Genomic DNA, 24,447 nt, shown 5'->3' on the forward strand with positions numbered 1-24,447 from the left:
CACAAACACTTTCAGGTGGTACCTCTTTTCTTCGTTCATAGTTTGAAGTCAACATTGCGTTAATATTTAGCGGCTTAAAAGAGAAAGAATGCAATGTCCAAAAAGAACAAATTAAAAACAAGTTGAAGAACACATTAAAGACCTCTCTTGGCTGTACCTTCATCCGTCCACCCTTCCAGCTATGCCCTGCTCCCAGGCCCTGCAGCTGGAGCTGCAGTCCAACAAGAAGCACCACGGTGGTGGCAGCATTGGAGCTGTGATGGCCACAGAGCAGCCAATGGAGCTTCACATAGATGGAGTTTGGTGACACTACATATCATAGGATTAGGTCATCGACAGGATCAAGGGAGCTCAAAAATATCTCATCTTTGCATGTTACTACTAATCTCAATAAGTCAGTGATAGGTGGATTCTTCTCTACTTGGAGCAATGAGATGTTTCCAGTATCTGTACAATACTTGGCATCAACAAGCATCCTGGTTATCTAGAAGATGACCTAGGACTTGCCTGTCCTCACCTGAAACTCAACAGGCCAGAACATCTCCCCTTTCTCCTCGCAACGTTCAGAAAAGCTATTACTTTTAAATGCAAGAAAAAAAAAAAGTTGGGACTACCTTCCAAAACAAAGAAGAAAACGCCGTGTACAAAGATGACCATTTGACAGAGGAGGAAGAATTGTAGAGGGCTACCGTTCAGCTTTCTGTTCACCCGAGCTGAGTTCATTTGGCTGTGTTTTGCACTTATGAACCGTACAAACATTTCACTGCTAATGCACTGGCTCAGACCAGCTGAACCTCACCGAGCATTTTTAAGGCATTTCATTCTTCCAACAGCCACAGCTTTCCTCTTCAAAATCCCTGCATTCAAGTCTTCGTGCTTGGAAAAGGACCAAAGCCTCCACATTTCCTTATACCCAGGAGATCGCGAGCGCGTTGCGTACTGCGGTCAATAAAGTGCCAAGAAGCTAATGAAGATAAAAGTGTCAACGCGTAGCAGTGATAACACACACCTTTCCCACGTAGCTATTTTGACCATTTTGCCAACAAATTTGCAGGGACCCGCAGGCCCAAGTCCGAAAAGTGAACACGCAGCATCTCGACGTTATTAAACTTATTGCTGCTCTGCAGAAGTGTCATGGGATGATGGATTGCTCCCTGCACATCAATTGGATTCAGAGAAGTTCTCAAACCCTTACGGGTTAAAAGCGGCTCCAGCATGAATCCGAGTCCCAGTGGTAAGGAGATCATCGATACAAGGGATTATGCAGATTTAAGAAATACCCTCGGCACCCGAAAGTTTTCAGAATGCAAACTACGTCAACCCTGAAAACAAGAGGCACTGCATCATGATGGCAGGAGGGACAAAGCCAGGGGGGTTTAACAGACAAAAAAAGATTGTTTTAATAGGAGAGAAGCATCAGTCATTGAGTCTTACTTAATTCAGACTTTCTATCCAACCCATCCATCTTCAGTGCCAAGAGATGACAGGACCACCTCACTTTTCCCCCCCAGCCTAGGATATCAATAATGCCCATTTCTACCCCAAACAAATGACTCGCTAGAATGGCCCTTTTCCCTAAATTGGCTTGCCAAGCCCCACAAATGCCTCAGTACCTGCTATGGTCAACTTGGCTCTAACGGGGCCCCCTCGAGAGGTGGGCACCGATGGGTGGAGCCTTCCCCAATCTTCTTCCCCAACAGCCACTTTGTCATTCATGGCTGGGGACCATCTGCGGAAGAGGGGACCAGGGAGGGGGGAGCCGAGCCAAAGACGGACACAAACGGGCGCGCACACAGCCGTACCCTCCCCACACAAGCCCAAATGCAAATTCCTTCGCCCTCGCAAAACGCCTCTGCGGGCATTATCTGTGAACAAAAGTCCTCGAGGCGGGCGGTCTCTGCATCACTGCTCTCTCTGTTAGCACCACCTGCTTGGCGTCAGCCCGGAGAGTCGCCGAGTTATCTTTTTGCCGCGTCTGCAGAAGCCAACGGGAGCACAATGGACCCCATCGGCCAGGGTCAGGCATGGCTTTCTTTCTCGCCCCCGTACCACCAGCCCTTTTCACCTCCACCATCTCCAGGACCCCGGAGCGCTCAATAAGGAGGTGGCTTCGAGTGCAGGGAGGAGGAGGAGGGGGGAAATATAGGTCTCTGGCGTAAATCACCGACGGCGTTTCCCCTCCTCTCCCTTTCCTTAAGACCTGATGGTCTTCAGTCACACATCTTAAAAGAAAAACAAAAAACAAAAACACAAAGACTTACTTGTCTCAAGTCGATGAAGGCCAACTGCAGCGTGTCCCCTTGGAACCCAGGCACTGGGCCGGATCTGGCAAACTCTGTGGGAAAGAAAAGAGGATAAAAAGCGCCTTTAACTAACCATGGACAGGGAGATTGGCAGACGGATGACAGGGAAGACAAGAGAGGCTGGGGGAGAGGAGGACCGCGCTTCTAAGGAGTCATGTCTCCCTCCCTTCAGCGTCTTTGTTCGCCCTTCAAAATTCGTGTCATCAAAACACCATTAATTCCACCGTCCTGACAGCAAGGAAACTGTACTAATTCGACCTGAAATTTATTCCCATGAGCCGTACTGGGCTTCAGAGTATTTGTTTTGTGAATGGACAAACAACTTGCCGAGAAGAAAGGGGGGGATGGGGGTGGAAAAGTTTTTCCTCTCAACACAATAAAATCTTCAGCTGTGAAACTCTTTTCAGTTCCGAAAGCTATTTATATTTTAGGGCGCTGAAGGAATTTTCTAATTTCACGCCTGTCACCAGGCTCCATAAGCATTCATCAAAAAAATATGCCCAGCCGCATCATTAATTATTCGGCAGCAGATTATTTGCATTATCTGGTATGGCGCGCTATTGCCAGCGTACAGTCACCCCAAATGGGAAGAATCGCGGCCATTATGTGACATATTTATTTATGTTGGATGAAGACATCTGACAACTGAATAACATTGGCTTCTAAAGCAAAGAGAATATTTCCAAGGCCACATTTACCTCCTTCCAGTGTAATCTGGCCAAAATTTCATACTTCAGTCATTTATTTTTCTTCTAATCCATTATTTAAACCAAGTCTAAAACCACTGAGGGGGACTTGAACGAATCCACGTTGGAGGACCTCAGCTCTTCCCTGCCATTTAACAGCTTTTACTCGGTAGCGCTCATGAAGCCAACGACTGCCACATATTGAAGCGTGTCTTTTGAAGATACGCCTGAGGTTGATTTTGTCCAACTTCACTTAATTTTCACCCTCTTTAGTTACAGAAGTAATGGCTTTATCTCCGCTCTCCATGCAACCTTCTGTCACCGAGGGGACCTAATTTGTGAAGCCAGAACTCAACATCATGAAAGACTCAAGAGGGAGCTTCTGCCTTCAGCTGAATTTTGCTGCTCCTGCAGACACTGAAGATGCTGCACGCTGGAATGAAATGTCTTCTTGACATGCAACCGAGCGTGATGGGCAGAAAGGAGGAAGGGAGGGGAAATATACAACAACCTACAGATTTTTAAGTTATGTGTGGCCCATTATCACCCAACTATTCTGGTTTTTACCACAGAAGAACTCTCAAATCAGGTCCTGCAGCTCCACAAAGCTGAGGACTAAGGATGGCTCGGCAATAAGGAAGGAGGATTCTGTCCCCATGACTGCACAGAGGTACTAAAGGACAAAACCTGTCCTGTCCTTAAACGCTAAGCAGAGTCATTCCATGCCAGATGGTCTTCTCCTTGAATGCTTTTCCTTCCCAAAGTTATCTCATTTTCAAGCGAATGCCATAAAAGAAGGAAAACAAATCATCAGAGTACTATTTTTAAGGACTTCCAAATGCAGCCAGTCCCCATGGCTCTAACGAGAAGAGACTAATGAATAAGACATTGGGATTTAGCCCTGTTCCTCGACCGCCTTAGTTCTGGAAACCAGAGAGGGGTTATTTGTCAGCTTTCTTGCTCCATCTTCCATTAAAGTCTCCGGAGGGAGAACATCCTTCAGTGCAGACACAGGTATCTGCAGGGGCACAGCGGCCAGTTTTCAGACATCCACAGCTTTGCTTTTTAATATTTTCAGATGCCAGAAGAGCTCTAAGATTGAAACGATCGCTCATCTTTGCAGCGATCACTCAAGAGACAACTGCTGCAGGACACTAACAAACACGGCTGTAGAAACCATTACTTTTATCCAACGCTACTACTAGAAACTAATAATAAAAAATAAAAAGAGAAAGTATGTACGTGACTGTTCACGTTTAGATTTTGGATAGGAAAAGCATGAATGAAAGCCAGGAGAAACCATCCATGGTTGTGCCTATGGACCGCTTATAACTTTTGCACAGAGTGGGCCTGGACAGAGATACGAGCTGCTCAGCTTCCAGCCATTTGCACTGACCAATGCTGCAACATTTAGACTGCAAATAGTCCAAACCGAGTTTACATCTAACCCTCAAAAACTGTTTTAATTAATTTTAACTATAAAGGCATTTTAATGTACGTTTGCTATAAAATTTAACTGTAGCTTGCCTGTGCCAGCACACACACGCAAGGGAGGACTAACACAAGCTTTCTGACTCTGATCTGCAAGGCATAAATCATCTTTACACACTCGCTGCACACCCCACTGTCTCATCTGGAAAAATTATCCCAAAAGCCACATCAATCCTAAAACACCCCCAAACTTTGGAAAAGCACGTACCTGAGAAGCTAAAAACTTTGAGATGCAAGAAATAGCGTTTGAGCATCCTCTGGAGAGATGAAACTGCCCTGGGCGGCTCAGTGTCGCAGACGTCCCTGGGTTGAGGTACCCAAAAAACTACGCCCTACCCTCTGAGGATGGGGTCACGGCATGTTACTAATTATATTTGAAGAAACACTGGAAAACAGAAACCCTGAAAGGACTGCAATGAAAGAAAATTTCTATTTTGGATTTAAGGGCTTCGCAGCTGCTAGGAATCTATTTAGAAGCACACATGGCGTTGTGAAATTTAAGATCTTCCCGAAAGCATGGATTTCAAATCCTCATGAGAAAAGGCCTGTGACTGGATCTTGCATATTTTCACAAGACTCGTGAATTTATCACTACTGTCAACTGCTCCCGAGCAACCCACGACAGATTTCATCCCAAGACACAGTTGCTCGTTAGCAGCTCACCTTTAGCTGTCCCTTACTAAGGAACCGGACGGGAGGAAGGCCGAGAGAGTTACGGAGTGACGCCGCCCTTTAACACTGCACACTACGACAACGGTGGGACATTGAACCAACGTTTGCTGGAGCAATAATTCGCATCAAAAGAACGGATCGGAGTCTCTACTGCATCAACAATGCACTTGCCATCCAAGAAGCGAAATGACGTCTGAGATCATATTATTTGTGTTACAGAAGAAATGAGAGCAAGAATACGGCTCAGATGCTGGAAGAAAGCTGTTACAGCACTTGGCTGTGAGGAGCCCGAAGAGGAATGAATGCAATGCTTCACCCCACGGTTGTTATAAAAATAGCTGTACCTTCTGTAATCGTAGGTCACATTTTACATACCAATGCCACGAACTTATTTTGAAGGAGGAATGAACAAAGTCTTAAAGAAAAAAAAGAAACAAAGAAGAGAACAGAGCTTTAGAGGAAAGACACAGCCAGTTCTTCTTGGTTTTAATCTCTTCAACCAGATTTCAGGATAATTTTCTCGGAACAACCAAGCACAGCGCTGGCCTCAGTACTGTCGGATTCGTTTATTGTACCGTCTCCACTACCAAGGCAAGTGGCAAACATAGCAAGCCACCTACAGTACAGCCCCTTGAGCAGAAAATCACAAGAGAATAGAGCAGATCAGTATGCGGCTGTTTGTACAAAGCATTTAGCCAGGCTAAAGGTTTGAGAGACTTGTGTTCAGGCCAAAAAAGTAATGTCTTTGCAAGGTCTACAGGCTTGGGCCACCCAGGGCAGGTCACAGGGGGACTCTAACCTCTCTTCCAAAACATTTCACTGATGAAAGAATCGAGGAACAGGAACCGTTAAGCCCTTTACAATGAACAAAGAATAAAGAGTTCAAACGCACACCAGAAAAAGAGACATCCACTGTAAATTAATTATACAGAACGAGAGAATCTCTTTTTGTATACTGTACACGGCTGCGCACACAGGGACAGAGTCTTACACGTATTGTGAGGTTCAAATAAACACAGCTGGCGACTTCATTCCTCAAAAACATCATTTTGAAGGTCAGATTGTCTCTAAATTACACGACACCACCAGAATTCGTAACAGCAGATCTGCGGGATCGAGGTTACAGCAGGTCCTGGTGAGGGGAACCTGGACAACCCACTTGCCATGAACAAGATTTTGTGTTTGGGGAAACAACCATCTCAGCATTCCTCAGTGAAGAACCCAGGTCTCAAAGTCATCTTCCTTAGACAAATCCTTGGGAGATTATCTCAGAAAAGCCAAGTGACAGGACCTCTTGCATCTTACACAAAAAGACACCTTGAGGATACTCAAGCTGAAGAACACATCTCTACGTAGACTCTGGAGAAGCTCGCAAGGGGAAAAAAAGTGAGAAATGATGCGTAGGATTCAGGCAAGAGGAACAAAGAGAAGATCCCAATTTCCATATTGAGCTTATACTTCACCCACACCATTCCCACACAGCCCTGCTTTGAAGCTGTTCCCCATTAAAAGCCAAATAATCAAAGCTCATCCCCATCTGGGGAATTCCAGAGAGCTGTGGGGAGAGGGAGGAGTTATCCAAAATATACTGAACTGGGTCAGATTAAATACAAATCTCTAGCCCTCTCTGGCATTTGTTCCTTTATGGAACAAAGATGAGCCTGGAGTCCTGTTATTGCATAGAGATGAGTGGTCCCAGGCGCTGTGAAGGTCTGCAGACAGGGATGAGGAGCATCCACAGCCCCGGAGAGCAGCTCCTCACTGCTGGACCACTAGACGTTTTCAAGTTGAAGAACAGGAAGGTCTTCAGAAGAAATTGTACAAGATGCGTGCCAAGAAAACTGGTTCCTGCCAATCTGTAGGACAGGTCTGCAGAATCAAGCTACAGATCTATACGGGTTCCCAAACTCATAACTCAAGACGTACAATGGATTCTCACTGCAGATGTGATGTTCTCAGCTCCATTAAAATACTAATACTAGGAAAAGCGGAATGTGCGCATCTCACCATTAGCTCATTTGAGCTGCAAAGGTTGACAAGTATCAACAGCATGTGTCCACGATGGGTGGAAGGAAGGTGCCCTGCCAAGGGAAGGTGGGTGTGCTCTTAAAATTGCTTAAACAAAATTAGGTGTGGACAGAGGCATCTTCTCTTCCTAGAGTTGCAAAGGACTACAAGGATGGGTAAATAAATATCAGTGCGTATCCTGGTAACAAAGGAGAAGACATGAAGGTGGTGGAGGATATCCAAAATGTAGCAGACAGCAGAAGTTGGAGGCAAAAGGAGAGGAGAGGCTGAGATGACACCATGGGATTAGCAAGAGGTTTACAAAGGAGACAGAAGAGAAGGAGGAGACAGATAGAAATACTAAAGCTAAAATGCTGAAGGAGACCAGGTGATGGATTACAGGACAGATGAAAGGAGAATATAAGGCAAAAATCTGGTGATGGTTAGAGACAGCAGAAGCAAGCAGGAGTCTCAGTTCAGGGGCAAAGGAAAATGGCTCCAGATAAGTCCATTTCTCTTTGATGTCATGTAAACTCCCAGGATTTGCTCAAGACAGACTTGCAAAGACCACTTAAGTACTGTGCTAGAGTAGAGAGCATTGTCCAAACGCTTCCCACGAGCATCTAAGCAAAGAGGGCGTGTTTTCTGACTGCTCCCTGATGGACAGTCATCCCCTTCCCCTCCGTGCACACTGCTACACACCAATTCACCAGGCATCGCTTTCCTTGCCACTGCGAGTACTTTGCAACCTCTAAGAAAGGTCAGCTGAGGGAAATGAAGGCAGCACTAAATAAATCAATGATACGCCCAGGGGAACAAATTCAGCGAGAAGTAAGGGAGGATAAATCTAAGCGTAGGAAAGCAGCACAGCCGTGGACCAGAGGCTCCCACTTCCATGCCCTCTGTCACTCGGTGCACCAATAATTTACCCTTCCAATTTCAGAACGCACGTCCAGCAGTGCTTGGAAGGCAGCTCTGCTGTCAATACAAATCACCCCGCTCCATTTTAACAGCAGGAAATGCAAAGTTTTGCTTCCCAGTGAGGGTTGAGTTTTGACAGGTGAAGAGGTGGGAAGGAAGCGATCCGCTCCTCTCATCCTCGAGGGAACGGCTCAGGTCACCGGCACCGCGAGCAACACGCAGGCTTGGGCAAAGAACGGGGCAACCAGAGGGTCTGCAAGATCCCAAGGGTGAGCTGAACTACGTGCTGGTACGGCATCAGGATCTGCTTGCTCCACGATGAAAAGGCGTTCTTTCAAGCCATCCATGCAGGCAGCTCACGCAAACTGTGCTCAACCTTACATTTGGGGCAGCCTAGGACACTAATGGCACTCGAATCAACAGGCAGCAGCTTGCTAAGCTGCCAAAATCCATGAGCCAGTTCAGTTGTGCCCGTACACTAAATGCACCTGCGCACTCTCCAAGCTCAGCACGTCTCTGCCAGAATTGCTGGGTTTTTGCTGCCCGGCCCCGCTCCGGGTGTGATGTTCCAGGCTGCGGTGCCAATGCCTGACCTGAAGCCAGCCCTCCAGAGGGAACGCAAGGGAAGGAGCCGTGTTCATTCCTGATGTGCACAACAAAGTGTTATCGAGTGCTGCGATGAGCTGAAATTTAGGCAAGAAAAGTCACCAGGAGGGAAAACAGGGATGCTGAAAGGAGGAGGAGTATCTGAGCGTGCTGCGAGGAAGGGAAGCAGCCTTGCCATGGAGCAGAGCATCCCAGAGTGAGCCATGGAGCAGAGACCTCTACGAGGCTTTGTCTCGGCTCTCCCAGCAGCGGGAGGCAGAGGAACAGCAGTCCCAGCCCGCGGTGAAGGAGCAGCGCTGCAGCGAGTGCCCCAGGGCACGGCGAGGGCCGGAGCCAGCACGGGGGGAAGATGGCCAATTTTCCGAGCAAGGCTTGGCTCTGAATCAAAGGTTGGAAACCCCTGCCTTAGAGGACACCGCCTTCCGGCACTGAAAAGCAGGTGGCAAGCTAACCCGCTACCTGGCATACCTCCTCCCTGCTCCTCCATCAGCAGCTTCTGCCATCCACGTACCATCATCGACCACCGTCATCCCAGTCTGCAAACTTCTACGCCTCCCGTATTGCAGCATAAGGGATTCCCACCAACCATCCGAAGCACAGCCACGCGTGGCACCATCACATGCGCTGCCAAAGCACCATCATGACCCAGGACACACACGATGTAGCTTTGTCCTTCGTCATGGGCTCATACAGGTCCTCCTCCCTGGCTCTCACCGTGGGGAAGGAGCTCACACACACACGGTTACCACCAACTCAGCCAGCACAGAACCACAACCAGCTGCGGTAACAGAAACCTTCGTACGAGCCCTGTGTCTCAGGGGGACCTGCAGCTTTAATTTCTTTTAAACGTATGTCTTCTTTTTAACCATACATGTGAGTGGCTCAGAGAGGCCCTTGACTGAGGTTGTGAGCCACTAATATAATAAAAAGCTGTCAGATACTGCAGGACCTGAAGAATCACAGAATCATTTAGGTTGGAAAAGACCTTTAAGATCACCAAGTCCAACTGTTAACCTCACACTGCCAAAGCCACCACTAACCCATGTCCCCGAGCACCATATCTACACGTCTTTTAAATCCCTCCAGGGATGGGGACTCCACCACTTCCCTGGGCAGCCTGTTCCAGGGATTGACAACCCTTTCAGTCAAGAAGTTTCTCCTAAGATCCAATCTAAACCTCCCCTGGCACAACTGGAGACTGTTTCCTCTTGTCCTATCACTTGTTACTTGGGAGAAGAGACCAACCCCCACCTGGCTACACCCTCCTTTCAGGGAGTTGTAGAGAGCAATCAGGTCTCCCCTCAGCCTCCTGTTCCCCAGGCTAAACACCCCCATTTCCCTCAGCCGCTCCTCACCAGACTTGTGCTCCAGACCCTGCACCACTTGGTTGCCCTTCTCTGGACACGGTCCAGCACCTCAATGTCCCAAAACTGACTGTAGTACTCGAGGTGCATCGAGACATCAGCATCAGTGGCGTGGAGATTTCTCTCCGGATGCGATCTGCTCAAACCTTCCCCTCTATTCATTGCAACGTCCCCTTTTCTCCCCCAAAATACGAGCTTCTGCTGGTGCGTTGCGGCAGGATGGAGACCAGCAAGCACACAATGCGATATCCTAAAATCGGGGAGCTTGCCCTCAAAACAGCCGTGCTCTCCTCTAGCGCTGCCCGCGCTAATCCCCGATGGGTTGCAGGTTGGCAGAACATCGGGCAGCAGTTCGCACCGTGCCAACCCTGCAGCCTGCGCTCCAGGGAGAGGACTCCTCCGGCGCGGTGGGCAAACCCCAGCGTCTGACACGAATAACGGGATTTCCGAGTGAGAAAGTCCTCGGAGCCAGAATAACGCGGCCAAAAAAGAGGTGGTGAACGGCTGCGCCGGGACCCGTATCGGCACATTTTGGCACGCTCGAGTGTTGGGCTGGAGGATTCCTCAAACCGGAGGAGACATCTGTGTTTCTTATTGACTGCCCCCAGGAGTGGGCTGACTGAAAATTGGGAGTTTAATGAAATTTTAAATATAATTTTTATGGTGCTTTTAATTTCTCATAAAGCAGCAGTTAAAAGACTTTAGAGATTATGGAACTGCTTATTTTATGATCTAAGTATTGTAAAAACAATCTGCCTCAACCACTGCTGGAACCGGTTACGTAGATGGGAAACACTTTTGTAGGAGTAAGAGCGGCCCCCTTTCTTTTTGCTTTTTTCAGTCATAATCTCCAAATCTGGGTTGTTACATTTGATTCCCACTACCTCTGAGGTACAGGAGATATGGAAAAAAATAATATACATATATATATACACACACCAGCACCAGGAGGTTCAAAAAAGAGCAGAGCAGGGAACTGTTTTACAAAGCACGCAGCAATTACAAAAATCACGTTGCACGTGCTGTTAACTCTTGGGTTACAGACGGATTCTGGAAGACAGCAAACCCATTTTAAAAAGCAAACACCTCTTCTGAAAGAAAGCATCACCTCCTCTATTTACAAGTTCACATAAATATTTGTGTTAGGGGGTTTTTTCCCTCTCCACAGTCATGGGGTTTTTTTTTTTTCCCCCACTTTTCAAGTTGTCTCGTTGGGCTGGAGCCAGAACTCACTCCTAAATTGAGACATAATTAGACGCGTCCTACTGTGTCTTTCTGGGCAAGTCATTTAACCTCTATGCCTTATTTCACTTCAGGTTTAAAAAGGAGGTGAGACAATCTCTCTCGAATGCATTAAGAAAGAGCTTTGTAACGCCAAGCAATAAGAAGAAGAGTTACAACTAATACCTGCCCAGCAACGGACCTTTTAAAAATGATTTTTGCCCTTCCCTGGACATCAGCCGTGCCACCCACGCACACACATCGCTGTAAATCTGCACCGAAAGAGTTTCAAACCCCTAACGCACATCTCGGAAAACAGCTTTTTGCTGGGAAAAAAAAAAAAAAAAAGGACATCCCCCGCGACGGGCAGGACCGGTGCCTTACGTCTCCCCGAGGGCTTTGTCCAGCCGGAGGCTCCAGCACCGCGGTCTCACCAGGGGGATAATGCCACCGGAAAATAGCTCGCATTTTTCCCAGGTTTCTCACATCACAGGCAACCCAACAGGATTTTTATAACCTTGCAGTTCCACTCTTTCTGGCCTCTTTCACACCAAAAATGCTGCTGACTTATACGGGACTCTTCACACGACCAAAACATGCAAGATTTGGCTCTTAATGTTTGTTTAATTTACTATTTCTCCCCAGTCCTCCGAAAGCTTTCTTTTTGAAGGTCATAACGTTAATAAACTGTATACTCAGTGCTCTGAACATGTAAAACAAGCACGTTTCGAGGGAGGGGGGGATTTATAGATAGTGCAGGTGAGGGGTCCCATCGCGACCCCGTGCTTCTCCCCAGCACCATCAGGGCTTGCGCCTACCTGGTGCCAAACCTCAGCCTGATGCAATGGTTCATGCAGCCATTCGTTCCCTTTTTATGCTGACGGGACAGCAAATTATTTCTAAATCGGGAAATATTTGATGAAACCATAAGTCTGGAGAATGAATTTACTGTTTTTTTGTTTTCAGCCTAAGCCACCATCTTTTTCACCTCTACAGTCGTTACCTATTGCGTATATAAACCCATCTTCTTGTAATGTGTATTGTAACTACTCTAATATAGAGCAAATTATCTGCACCGCCTTCAAACCATGCTTAATACACGACTAAGTCCTTTCATTAATTTGCCTCACCACTCTCTTAACCAGCTTATTCCTTTGGCATTCACCAGAGACTTAAACAAAAGCCTAATAAACTCTGGGATTGAAACGCTGAAGCCCCGTTCCCACATCACAGAACTCCCTGGAAGTGCTCCAAACAGCTATAAAATCCTATTTTAATATGATAAGTACACAATAAAGCTGCTAAACTACGTAAGGATTGGGGGTCTGGGGAGAGGAAGAGGGCTGGAGGCAGAGACATGAAGTCAAACATGCAACTGGTATAATAAGGATGCTGAGACTTGCACCTGCGCTTGCAGGTAAAAGATAAAAAACCCAAAGAAACCCCAAACAAACCCCTCGCAAATGGAAAGATATTTCCTGAATGCACCAGTTCACTCTTGGGATTGCCTTTTCCTAGAATTAAAATCTTGATGCGCTGCTTCTCAAAAATAGAACTAAAATTATTCCGACAAACCCGCAGGGACGAGGGAACGCATTTTTTACTGCCGAAAAGGAAGAAAAAGATTTTCTCTGGGTCTGCCGCGCCGGGGGCTGACAGTGATGGATAGGAAGGTTACAGCACCGGCATCCGTCTCCATTCCCCAGCCCGAGACGGCATCTCGGGCCGGGGCTGGGGGGAGCGGATCACCCGCCTCGCTGCTCAGGTTGGCGTCACCTGCTCTTGAATGTCTGAGTGCTCTTGGGTTTGTCTCGCAAAGCAATTGGAATTTAAGGAATCGTGCTTTTAAACCCGATATTAAATGTCATCCGTTTTACTTAGCATCGGGGGCTTTTAGGGAAGAGATGCTGCTTAGTGACCCGCGTTACCGATGGGGCGGAAAACTGCGGGGCGACGAGTCTGTTTGCAGCCAAAAGAAAAAGAAGGAAACTATTATTAATGATAAATTCTTCTTATTATTCGCAGCAACATCGCCTGTGCCTCTGCGGACACCGACTGGGAACACAGCTGCTGCCGGCGCAGCCCCGACACACTGATGGGACACAAATTAGCCAGAATTTGGGGCTGAAGGCGCTTCTGAAAGAAAAATAAGGTGTTGCTTGCGTTAGGACATAGGATATAGCTGCAAATTTTGGACGTGATTCATTAAACAGGGATCCTTCTCCCAGGCTACTCAGCTGAGCACTGGAAATGAGCAAAAGGACGTGAAAAAAATAACATATACTCCCTACAAACAGCAAAAATCTTACTGGGTGATCTTTCTCAAAAACAAATTTAATCTCGTTATTGATGGGTGGAGCTGAACTAAAACACGATCAGCAAAATGTTTTAGAAAGGGCAGAAGAATCTCTCTTGACAGTGTTATGTGCCAGATGAGGATGAAACCAACAGAAATGATTTCATTGAGTTATCAGCGCTAGGAAAAGCAAATTCAGCGCTATTTAGGCTCCGACATCACTCGCGCTGAGGCCAGGGACTATTCTGCTGTGGGATTTAACGGGCCAAAGAATATTTCAGAAGACTTTGCAGCACAGAGGTTTATCATGTTCTAAACAAGATACATCCCAATCTCCACCTCAACCGAGAAAGCCAAAAAGTTGGGTACTTGGGAAAAAACTTTCCCCAAAATATTTTATCCTCTCTGGAATGAAAAGATTTCCTGATCTCTTTATCGACCCTGTCAAGCCCTGCGTTTTCCATAGCCACAGTCACTAATCCATCCCAGCATTAATCCCAATAATAAATCCCCACCCTACATGATGGAGGGAGGCTCCTGCGCAGAAGTGTGTTCATCTTGCTTTAGCTTAATTCTAAAAATAGGCAGAAAGCAAGGGTTTTGTCAGTTTTGTGCTATATTTTTTAACCCTTCTGTTGAGTAGGGTAACAAGCAACTTGAGGGAAACCTCAGGATTTCAGAGCTCACTCAGGTGTAAGGTAGATGAACCAAAATGAGGGGGGTTGAGAGCGAAGCCGTGGTGCTGACACCTGCGATGCTCCACACACACCTCGGAATAGGTGGAGTTATTTTGTCACATCTCTTTTCCATAATAGTAATTTCGCAAAAAGGCTTCGCTTTGAGAAAAAATTCCCTGCAGCCGATAGAGAAAACAAACAGCTGAGGTCAGGAGAGGACCAGAACTTCTTAAGAACATAAGCCAGTTATTGTTTTCAGAAACAGCCATAAGTAAACCGATTTTTGTTAGCCCTCCTCGTGTTTTACCCACTCTAATCCCTCCTATTTTTAAAATACTCCATCTCCAAAAGCAGGGATGGTCTGGAAAGCATCAAGGCGGCATTAAAGAGAAAAAAGAAGAGTAAAGCTTTGATCTCTTAGAATTTGCTGGGCTTCTTCTGTCCTGAAGATATTGCCAAGTGTCATCGTGGACAGCACCAGTGAGCTTTTCAGGCGTTTACCAGTCCCAAATACTTGGCATCACTAAAAGCCCTGGCTCGGGTCCCACCACACAAACAGGCAAAGCAAGACATGGAAAATGAGATGACTCTGCATCTTACGTTCACACTCCTCCACGTCCAGGTTGAACTGCTGCAAGGCGCCCAGCGTCAGCTGCCGCACTTCGGCTTCCAGCAGCAGCTGCATCAGCGAGGTGGAGAGGTGTTTGCACGCCGACATGCAAGCCGTCTGCGCCACCTTGCCCTGCAAGAGAAAAGCAAGACTTATTAAGGCCATCGAGCACAAAATGCAAGAGGAACTTCTTTAGACCAAGACTGGCCAGTCCAGCCTCTTTAACGTGTCCCATCTCGTGCGGGACCTTCATGTAGTGCTCAGTCTCGCAACCACCGTCTTCCAAGGGAATCACCTTCTAGGACTTTGCATTGCTACTAGCAGGATTAGACCTTGTCAGGTGCAGAGTGCCTGGGAGCAGCTCAAACCCAGGAGAACCTTGGGATGTTCAGAGCTCTAAGCATCTCTCATTATCATGTCCTAACGTGGGCAAGACAACATACCATATTTTATTCAACACCCTACACAGACTGCCTGAAGTAGCCTTGTTGATAGGTCAAAATAGTGCTGATGACAATTCCAAACTCCAGCCTACAACTAAACCAGCGTCTGGATATATTTGAAGACAGGAATTTCAAAATCCCTTTCCAAGAGCAGAAGCTCTCAGTCCAAGGTTTAGCCTTGGCAACCAGGGAGCAGAGAACTGGGGCCACACCATTATGCAAATGGTGTCTTTGTCACGTTGCTGCTCTTCAGACCACTTCCACCACCACGCGGCACCTTCCGGGTGCCAACCGGGACCGAGGAGAAGGAAGTATCAAGGCAAGGAGGTGACTGAAGAAGTCAGCTGTGTTTACATGGACATGGTTGTTCCCCAGGGCTGGGTGGTGAGGAACGACCTCAGGTACCCGGACGCATCCTGCGCCTGCTTGTACCGCGGGGAACGCGGTTACCAGTGCTCGCCTTCTCCCAAGCCATCCCTAATTCGTGGCAATTAAATGGGGTCTACAGCGAGGAGGCTGCGGTCGAGGCTGCCGTGCAGAGAGAAACTACTTAAATCCCTTGAGATGCTCATATCTATAACGAAAACACAACTGGTTATGAGTTTCAGCTATTAAGGAAATTGAGAACATTGTCAGTAAATATTTTTAACACATTTTCTCTGAGCCACCACGGTTATGTTTCACTTTTGAAGAACAGTTGAGATCTCCAGCTATAAATCGTGTGAGCAGTTTGTAGCAAGAGGAGTTACCCTAGACAAGCCTTCTGGTTTCCGACCAAGAAACAACTGCAAGGCAGGAGAAGAGTAATCACAACAGACGATTTAATTAGCATGCTTACGTTTTTCAGCTGTGGAATTTGAACTGGCTGATTTTCAAATTATGGGTGAATCCCCTGCACTGACAGAACTGAGCTGTCAGGAAGGAACCCTAGGACGCCTCAGAGGACTTACGATGTTCAGTGAAGACTAGTATTAAGGGATGATGGTGGGGGTAGGGATGGGCTGTGGAACAGGAGAAAGGGAGATGGGTGCTCAGAAACCTCCATCTCCTGCAAAAGGCCACAGGCAGGTCACCAAGCTCGAGTCCCCACACTCTGACCTGGCTAGAGCATCAACTATCAGGAGAGAGGGAAGCTGATGAGCACGGACACGAAGAACTGAGATCCTCCATAAAGACCTACAGATTCTTGATCCTCTTGAGCCGCCAACAGGAGACAGAGGAGGAGAAGACCAACACAGATGCTCTGCCTCATAGGAGCCCAGTCCTCCTGAGGACCAGGCTCAGGATCAAGCAGGGAGTGGACTCTGCATTTACACACGTGCTTCAGAAAAGTTGACTGACCAGAAGCATAAAAGGAAAACTAAAGCAGTCCTAAGGCCACTGAACAACCCGAGACCATCTCACGCACACGGTGCTTACAAAGCTAACGTTTCTTTTATTCTCACTGAACTTACATTGCCCCACAGCAGTGTCACAGGTCCCAGGTCCCACGCTCTCGGTGAACTAAAGCCAAGCATCATTTAGGGGCACTGAACATGTGGGAGAAATTTTGGTTTTCAACCTATCCAAATTTCTCCCTCATTTCCAAATGCTCAAAAGATTTCCCCCATTCCTTAAGTACTGCTGCGTGCCATCCAAAATTCGCAGCAGATAAGATTTGGGAAGATAAGATTTGGCAGATAAGATTTGCACGGCTCTGCACCATACATTAAACCCATAAAAATGGGGAAATCCTTCGGCACAAGGGCACCGACTCGCGCAAACCCATCGGCCGACGCTGCGCAGAACGATCCTGCCGTCCGCCTGTGCGACCCCACCGTGATAGTTCTGGATAATGGTGCTACCACGAAAACAGCTTCAGCAGGAGATTATGTTTTCAAACGCACACAAAAGCATTTAACACGCTTTCTTGCAAACAAGGAGTGGCTTAGGAGATCTCGCAGATTTTTTACAAGCACTTTACAAACTGTGTTTAAACTGGGATTAAAGTGAGGGTTTACGCGGTGTTTCAAGCTAAGTATCACAAGTTTCATTACCGTGGCACGGAGAGATGAGCAAACGTTTGATGCATGTGCTGGGAAGTATTTTCACCAGCTTCGCAAAGTTGTTTTAGATTTTCAGGCGACATTCATCTTCAGCAGGAGGGGAAAAAAAAAATCATTTTTTATTTAAAAAAAAGAGCAGGCCCATGCATTACGGGGCAGGGTACTTCATCTCCGCTGCTCACTGCCGTTCCCAGGCTCCAGGAGCGCTCATTACTCACCTCCAAACAAACACCTTCACTAAAATTAAGATGAAGCATGGCAACCATAAAGTTTTGTGCAGCTCCAGGGTTTCTTTTTGCTTTTCATCATTTACTTGTGCCCTTCCGACACATTTGGTTATTTAAAACACCGCTCGTGCCAATTCCTCATCCCCGGCCGCGGTGGGAAGCGCGCCGCTACCCGACTGCAATTTTTCTTCATTACTTCCAACAGACACTTGAGTTTTTGCTATGACCGAGTAGTTTTGACGTGTTATTGAGCAGAAGACCCAGATGGAAGCAGAGGATGAGAAAGCAAAGCTCTGCAGCCATGCCCTGGGACCCCCACCCATGCTAGCATGGGGGACAGGGCTCCTTACTCTTCTTGGAAGAGCTTGAGAAAATCCCCAGGAGTAGCTCATGCTCGTACATCAGCAGGAGTTTGCAGCTGCACCCCTTGGAGATGTTCATCTCCAGGTGAAGCAAAAAGGAAAACCCCCCAGGAAGGTTTTCTGCCAGGTTGACAAAAATTGAAGAGGAACAACCTTCTTGCACGTCAACAAGGGTCAGATCAGCACAGGTGGAGGCACCTAAAGGGTGACCTACGCCTGCCACGGCCCCAACAAACACGCCTGCCCCGGTGCAGGCGTTCCTCCGGCCAGCCTGACTTGGCCGAGTAAAGAGGGAATGACAAGCGACAGCGGGGGAGCGCGAAGAAGAGCAAATAATTGAGAAGAAATGTCAAGTCAATAAGCCAAACGCGAGGAAGACGGGATGGAAAAAGTAATTTAATCATCAGGGCTTGACAGCACAACAACTCTGCTGAGTCTTTGCCGCGAAAGCAGCGTGTAAGTGGTACTTTAGGACATTCTTTGTGAATATTTTCTACTGCAGTTCGTTACAGAGATGGTCAAGGGCATCCAACCAACAAGCCCAGGAGCAGCTTCTAGCTCAGCCTCCCCTCCTCCTTCCATTTTCACACAGGATTTGGCCAAGCCCAAAACTTTTTTCAGGCGCAAATGTGCACTGCGTCTTTGAAAACTTCGAAGCCGAATCGTCTCGTGCCAGCTGAGAACCCGACCTTTTATTTCCATTATTCTTAAGGGTTAAACACCTAAAAACCGTTCTGCTTTAGGAAAGATTCAGTCTTTCATCTCAGATTTAAGAACATACAGATGCCTGACAGTTTAGATCCAATGTTAGTGGATGAAAGACAAAAGTATGTAGAGGTATTTTTTTCCGCCTTTTAAGCATTAATCCATTTTTCCCTGTATTTACTATTAGAGGGCTTGGAGATGCCGCAGGGGTTTAAATCACTGTGCTAAATGTCTGGCTAGAGAAAAGAAGGTACCAGCAGGGATGACCAGAATCTCACTCCCTGGGCACCAGGATTTAAAATCCTTCCAGAATTTATGTTTTTCACCCTTATAAATAAGACTGAACCTAGCCTTATAAATAAGACTGAACTTAACTTTATAAATAAGACTCAACCTAAACCTTTTCTGCCTCACCCCTACATTCAGTGCAACAGATCCCCACTTACAGCAGCTCCTTATGGTCAGCAATGCCTTACAAACATCAATTTTAGACTATTTCCCCAGAAATACAGTGCAAAATCTGCTTGATAAGCAGCTCTTGTTGACAGGAGAAAAACCAGCACCAGGACACTGATATATCACTGCTAACAAGCTGCTGCTGCAGGTGACGACGGCTGTTTGTATTCACACTGGGGATGGTTTGGGCTGCACGCTGGCAGATAGCAAGTACATCCTCACACCACAACGTGCCCATCTTGGGTCTTTGGCGTTTATTTACCATGCAGGTTTGCTGCATAGTGTTATTTTTATTTTTTTTTTTCTCCCCGGTTCATTTTTCAGCTTTCCCGCGGTGCTGGGAGGAAGAGCCTCTGCTCGCCCCGGGGCACCGAGTCTGTGATGGACGTGTTTTCCACCAGCCTCACCCCCCTCCCGAAATCACTAACTGCACCACCCACGGCAGCGGTGTCGGGACATGTGCCTTGGCATGGAGACGGAGCTGGATGCCTCCGAGATGTCATCCCTAGACGTCGCTGCTCCTAGAAAACCCCGCAGTTCAGAGGAGCCGCCGTGCTCAGCAGGGACGGCTCAGACCACACGCTAACTACCCTGATGATTTTTGCGAGCGCGTGGTGGAACCGATGGCACTCCCAAAGGCTCTCCCCATGCCAGCGCCCCGAGAAATCGCAGGGTTACGTCCTGATCCTGCTTGCTCCCTGCCTGTATTTCAGAAACGCTTTACCAGCCTGAATGCTGCGGTCCCTCCAGCTCAGGAACAGCTTATCTAAAAGGCAAGAGGAGATTTGGCAAGGAAGGCAGAGGAGGAGGAATGCAACCACGACCTGAGCTGTCTGCAGAGAAGGGGGAAAACAAACACCTTAAAAGTCATCAATAGCTCATTTACCAACTTGACAGAAAACTGAAGAGCTTAAAATCTCATGAAGCAATTCCAGGAACACCTCTATATTATCCCTCGTTTATTCAAGACCTTTGCAAACCTCATTAAAAGTGAACTAGATGCGATTCAGGGAGAACGGGGGTCACGGGTGAAAGCTGACAGAGCTCAATGGCCAAGGCACCCAAGCGCCTCCCCAGCCACCTCCACCGAGCTCCAGCTTCAGTGAAATAAAGCAATTCTGAGCGTATTATCACAGGAAAAGCCTTGGGGTTTTGATTTGAGGCTCAGATCAGTTTGTAACCATATTTCTGGCAATGAATCCCTCTGTCTACGGTCTTTGATGCAATCTCTTTGCAGTTGGGGTCTGCAGTTGGGTTTCCAAGACACCTCTCAAAGTGATGCTGCTCTCCCTGTCCCACCAAGGCTTCCTCTGGGCACACGGGTAGGACATCTAAAGAGGTTCCTTGTGGCCATGCCAACCAGTCAAAGGGCAGAGCCGAACCTCTGAAGCTCTCCCAAAGACACAACCAAGGGGCACCTACCGGACCACATCACCACGGGCTACTCCCCATGGACCTCATCAAGTCAAACACACTTCAGGAGATCAGCTATGAAATCATCTCTTTTCATCTGTATTTCATCCTTGGGTGGCAGATGGAAACGTCCAGGTTCCCAGGAGGACGGGCAGCCACCGCGGGAAAGGTCAGCACGGAGGCTACGGAGCCAGCACTGCTCACGGTAGCACATTTGTTTGAAAATAGCAAATATGTTAACAATTAGGGAAAGGAAACGCTCAAAGGCTGCCTTGTTAATTAAGGAACTTGCTATCAAAGGACTCATTAAAAGCTACTGAAACGGAATGGTTGTTAAAATAAATACCCATTAATCTTAACGTGCAATCAGGAACATGCTGCCACTACCCACCTCGCAGCGGGGGAAGAGGGGGCTCCTCGGCACACACCTACCGCTACCAGAGCTGGCAACAGCCACCGACCAGAGGGTCCCAGAAGAGACCCGAGCAGGATGTCCAAAGGGTCCCATCCCACCACCCTGCAGGAGCACCTTTGGCTTTGTCGAGGAGGAACCTGCCGGTGCCTCCTGCTTTTTGCTCGGCCAAAATTAGGTGCAATGTGGTCACTGAAATGCAAACAAAAGTCCCATTGTAGCACCGAGCACACTTCCACCAACTCACTGCAGAATTAATGCAACATTTCCATGAAAAACAAAGCCTGACAGGTTTCAGATGGTCTCAGAATTTCCAGTTATTTTTATTTTTTGCTAACAACAGAATTTCTTTTTCAATCTGCAACAAGCATGGGATTGATGTGATTCAGTATATTGAGATGTGCAAATCCATGGCCTTCATACAACAGAAAAGTGGGCCAAAAAATTGGAATTCCTCAATATTAAATGTCTGCTCTTCTATAAACACCACCAGTTGTCCCAATAATTCCAGCACTGACTTTGCTGACTTTTCCAATTCATAATGCAATATTGGTGGAATATTTTGCAGAAGATGGAAACGTGATGCTGTAATAACGAGCAATTGTTTGACGACATAAATCCGAGAATAACCGCAGCGAATGCTTTCTGTGCAGCCACGGATGAAGACTTCAGACCCTGCAGACCCCCAGGGCGATCTCCTCCTGCCCCAGCTGCCTCCGGACTGTCCTTGCTGCCAGTAGCACCGGAGCCCCAAATCTCACTAAACCGTGGGCAAAATCAGCTCTGCTAACTCCTAAGAGGAAAATCGTTTGGCTTGCCTGTGCCATCCTGATTTGCCAGGTTCTTAATACCACCCTGATGCATTTTTTAATTGCCTTTTAAAAAAAAAACCAATTGTTTTGCAGTCACTGAATATGGCAAAACCCCCAAACCATTACCCAGATACATTACCACTTCCCAAACAGTGAAAACAAATGTGCAATGAGCATTCTGCTCGTTTGAAGACGTTTACTTAAAAAACTTGTTAATCGTCCAGAAATCCATTTTCAATTTTGACAAAGTGGGTTTTGTGGGGGTTTTTGGTTGGGTTTTGGGTAGGTGTTTTTGTTTGCTTGATTGGCTTTTTGTTTGTTTGTTTGGGTTTTTTTATTATTTAAAAAAAAAAAGCTGTGGATCTGCACCCAACATCCTGCCAATAAAAGTGAGCGTATCCAGGATGAAGAGGTCCAGGAGCAACATGTGAGAGCCCCAAGCAAAACAGATGGTCAAGAAGAGGCATCCCGCTGTGCATTGGCCAAGCCCGCAGGCTGGTGCAGCAACGCCCACCCCAAGCAGGGTGCTCTCCAAAGATGCCCCCTCTGAAAGCAGGAGCTCAACTGGAATCAGTGACCAGCTTGGCCGTACCACCCTCTATGGGTTCATTTCCGATGGCGCAGAGAAGCAACGGCACAGGGAATGCAGTCCAAAACCAAAGCTCGTACCTACAGACCCGCAGGATGGGATCACACGGAGCCAATGGAGAAAGAATGGCAGGGGAGCTTCCTAAATTGATGTCCCTTTTTTAGTGGCCTTGAAGCACTGAGGAGTTTGATGGAAGTGCAGAGAAAACATCTGCCCCAGTGTTTAAAAGACAGAAGATGCTGATCTGCAGAACTGCAGGATACCATGGCTAAACCAAGCCCAGATTAAGGCATAGGAAGGGAAGCAACCATATGGAATTAAAATACAACAGCACGAGCATCAAATCACTGGGAACAATACCGATAAGCAAAAAGAAAAGTTAATTTTTCAAGAAGTTTTATGTTTAATATAAAAGGAGAATCACTGCAGTGTCTTTGACCAGGAGACAATTAGACTCGTTAAGTCCTATACGGTCAGACACCACCACACATCCCAGAAAATCAAATCCATCCCTACGAGTATTAGCTTCAGATCACGTATCAAGAGAGCAACTCTTAATTATCAATTCTATTTACTTGGCTTTAAAGAACCCTTATTAAGAAGAAGAAATCATCTTTTCCTCCCAAAATTCTTGGCGTTATGGGAAGAGGACGACAGCAGACCGGTTCCTGGTTTCCAGCAGGGAATGTGCTCTGGGCGGAGCCCTGTCGCTTTGTGTTAGACGTGACCCGTGTGGGACACGAGAGGTGACTGATGTGTGAATATTAACGGTCGCTCATTGATTTCCGTATTTGATCTCTGGCTCTGTGAAGTCATCCCAGGACTAAACACTGAAGCCAGTGTGTTGACTTGGCAAAAGGCGACTGGCACCAAGCTACAAGTTGACGTGGTTTTGATATTTGCCAAGGAAAAGAAGAAGAAACCTTCCAGTCAACAAAAGGTGGTGATGAGCAATGCTTGTGGGGCAGAGCTCCCGAGCACAGAGCAATGCCTGCTGGGGAAAGCGGTGCTCCTCAGCCTGGGACACCCATCAGGTCTTCGCATTACTTGGCAGTTACGAAGTTAAAGGTATCCTGATGCCCAAAACTTAGGAAAGGAGAAGCAATGACTGCACATAGGTTTGAGGAAGGCATTTCTGATTGACTGCACAGCAGGGACCTACTGGAATGGTCAGTGGCGTCGCCTTCACGTCAACAGCCACAAAATCCATCCTGCTACTGGCAGTGAAAGGGACAGGCATCCATGCCCTGGTTTACCAGGAATAAGAAAGGCCTCCTTCTCCCCAGGATCTGCCATGCCAGAAGTGACCCGATGAACCACACTTTCTGCTTTAGGAGGAGGACCGATGCTCCGCGCAGGGCGAGCTGCAGGCGTTGCTCCCCTTCCCTCTACACCTGACCACTTGGGCTGGGAGCAGGGCAGGTTGTAGTCACCTATGGAAGGAGCTTCATCACCATTAGCAAATCACCAGATTTAAACAGATCATCACCACCGAGGTACTGCTGTACCCTTTTCTGAGTGAAACCGGGATTTTGATCCTCCCATGACTTCGACCGTCCCTATCATGGAATAGTTTGGTTCAAGAGACAGCTTTCCACCACTGAAATATCTCAGGTTCACCATAGTTTGGTTCAAGAGACAGCTTTCCACCACTGAAATATCTCAGGTTCACCATAGCAATCCTCTCAGGAGCAACACCTTAAAGCAGTGCCAACGAATACAATTTCAAGTGAAATTTGTCTCTTGCAAAGACCCACTCACCTGGAAAGTGGACGTCATCTGATGAGCGAAAAGAGCAGTTGCTCCAACCAACCTGGAAGGCCACCATCCTCTGACCGAAGTGGGATTGCTTTCAAAATCATGCGAAAGCTGAGCGCAAGCCCATGTTTAAGTGGCTGTCTTCCAGAGGTATTTAAAAAAATCAACGGGGTGTCATTTTCAGAAGTAAACATTGACCACTTATATTCTATTTTGAGCATTAAAGGGAAAACAGGCTGTCACAGAAACGGCAGCGAGACAAACACATGGCACAGCTGAACTCCCAACAGAAGCTTAGAGGCAACCAGACAAATAAAAAAAAAGGGAAAAAAAGGCAAATACAGCAATTATCCTCACCACACAAAAAATAA

At 47.2% G+C, this 24,447-nt stretch overlaps 1 protein-coding gene across 5 annotated transcripts in view; it reads right to left on the minus strand.

Annotated features, from left to right (window-relative positions):
• Positions 1 to 24,447, minus strand: part of EXOC6B (exocyst complex component 6B) — a 306,176-nt gene that overhangs the window by 71,767 nt on the left and 209,962 nt on the right. For all 5 annotated transcript variants that reach the window (XM_054824526.1, XM_054824524.1, XM_054824525.1 and 2 more), the window contains 2 exons: positions 14,845 to 14,986; positions 2,262 to 2,335 (listed from right to left, as the gene is read on the minus strand). In XM_054824526.1, the coding sequence (XP_054680501.1) occupies positions 2,262 to 2,335; positions 14,845 to 14,986 (216 nt within the window). The remainder of the gene's footprint in view (positions 1 to 2,261; positions 2,336 to 14,844; positions 14,987 to 24,447) is intronic.

Source organism: Grus americana, chromosome 4 (assembly GCF_028858705.1).
Source record: "Grus americana isolate bGruAme1 chromosome 4, bGruAme1.mat, whole genome shotgun sequence".
Lineage (NCBI taxonomy): Eukaryota > Metazoa > Chordata > Aves > Gruiformes > Gruidae > Grus > Grus americana.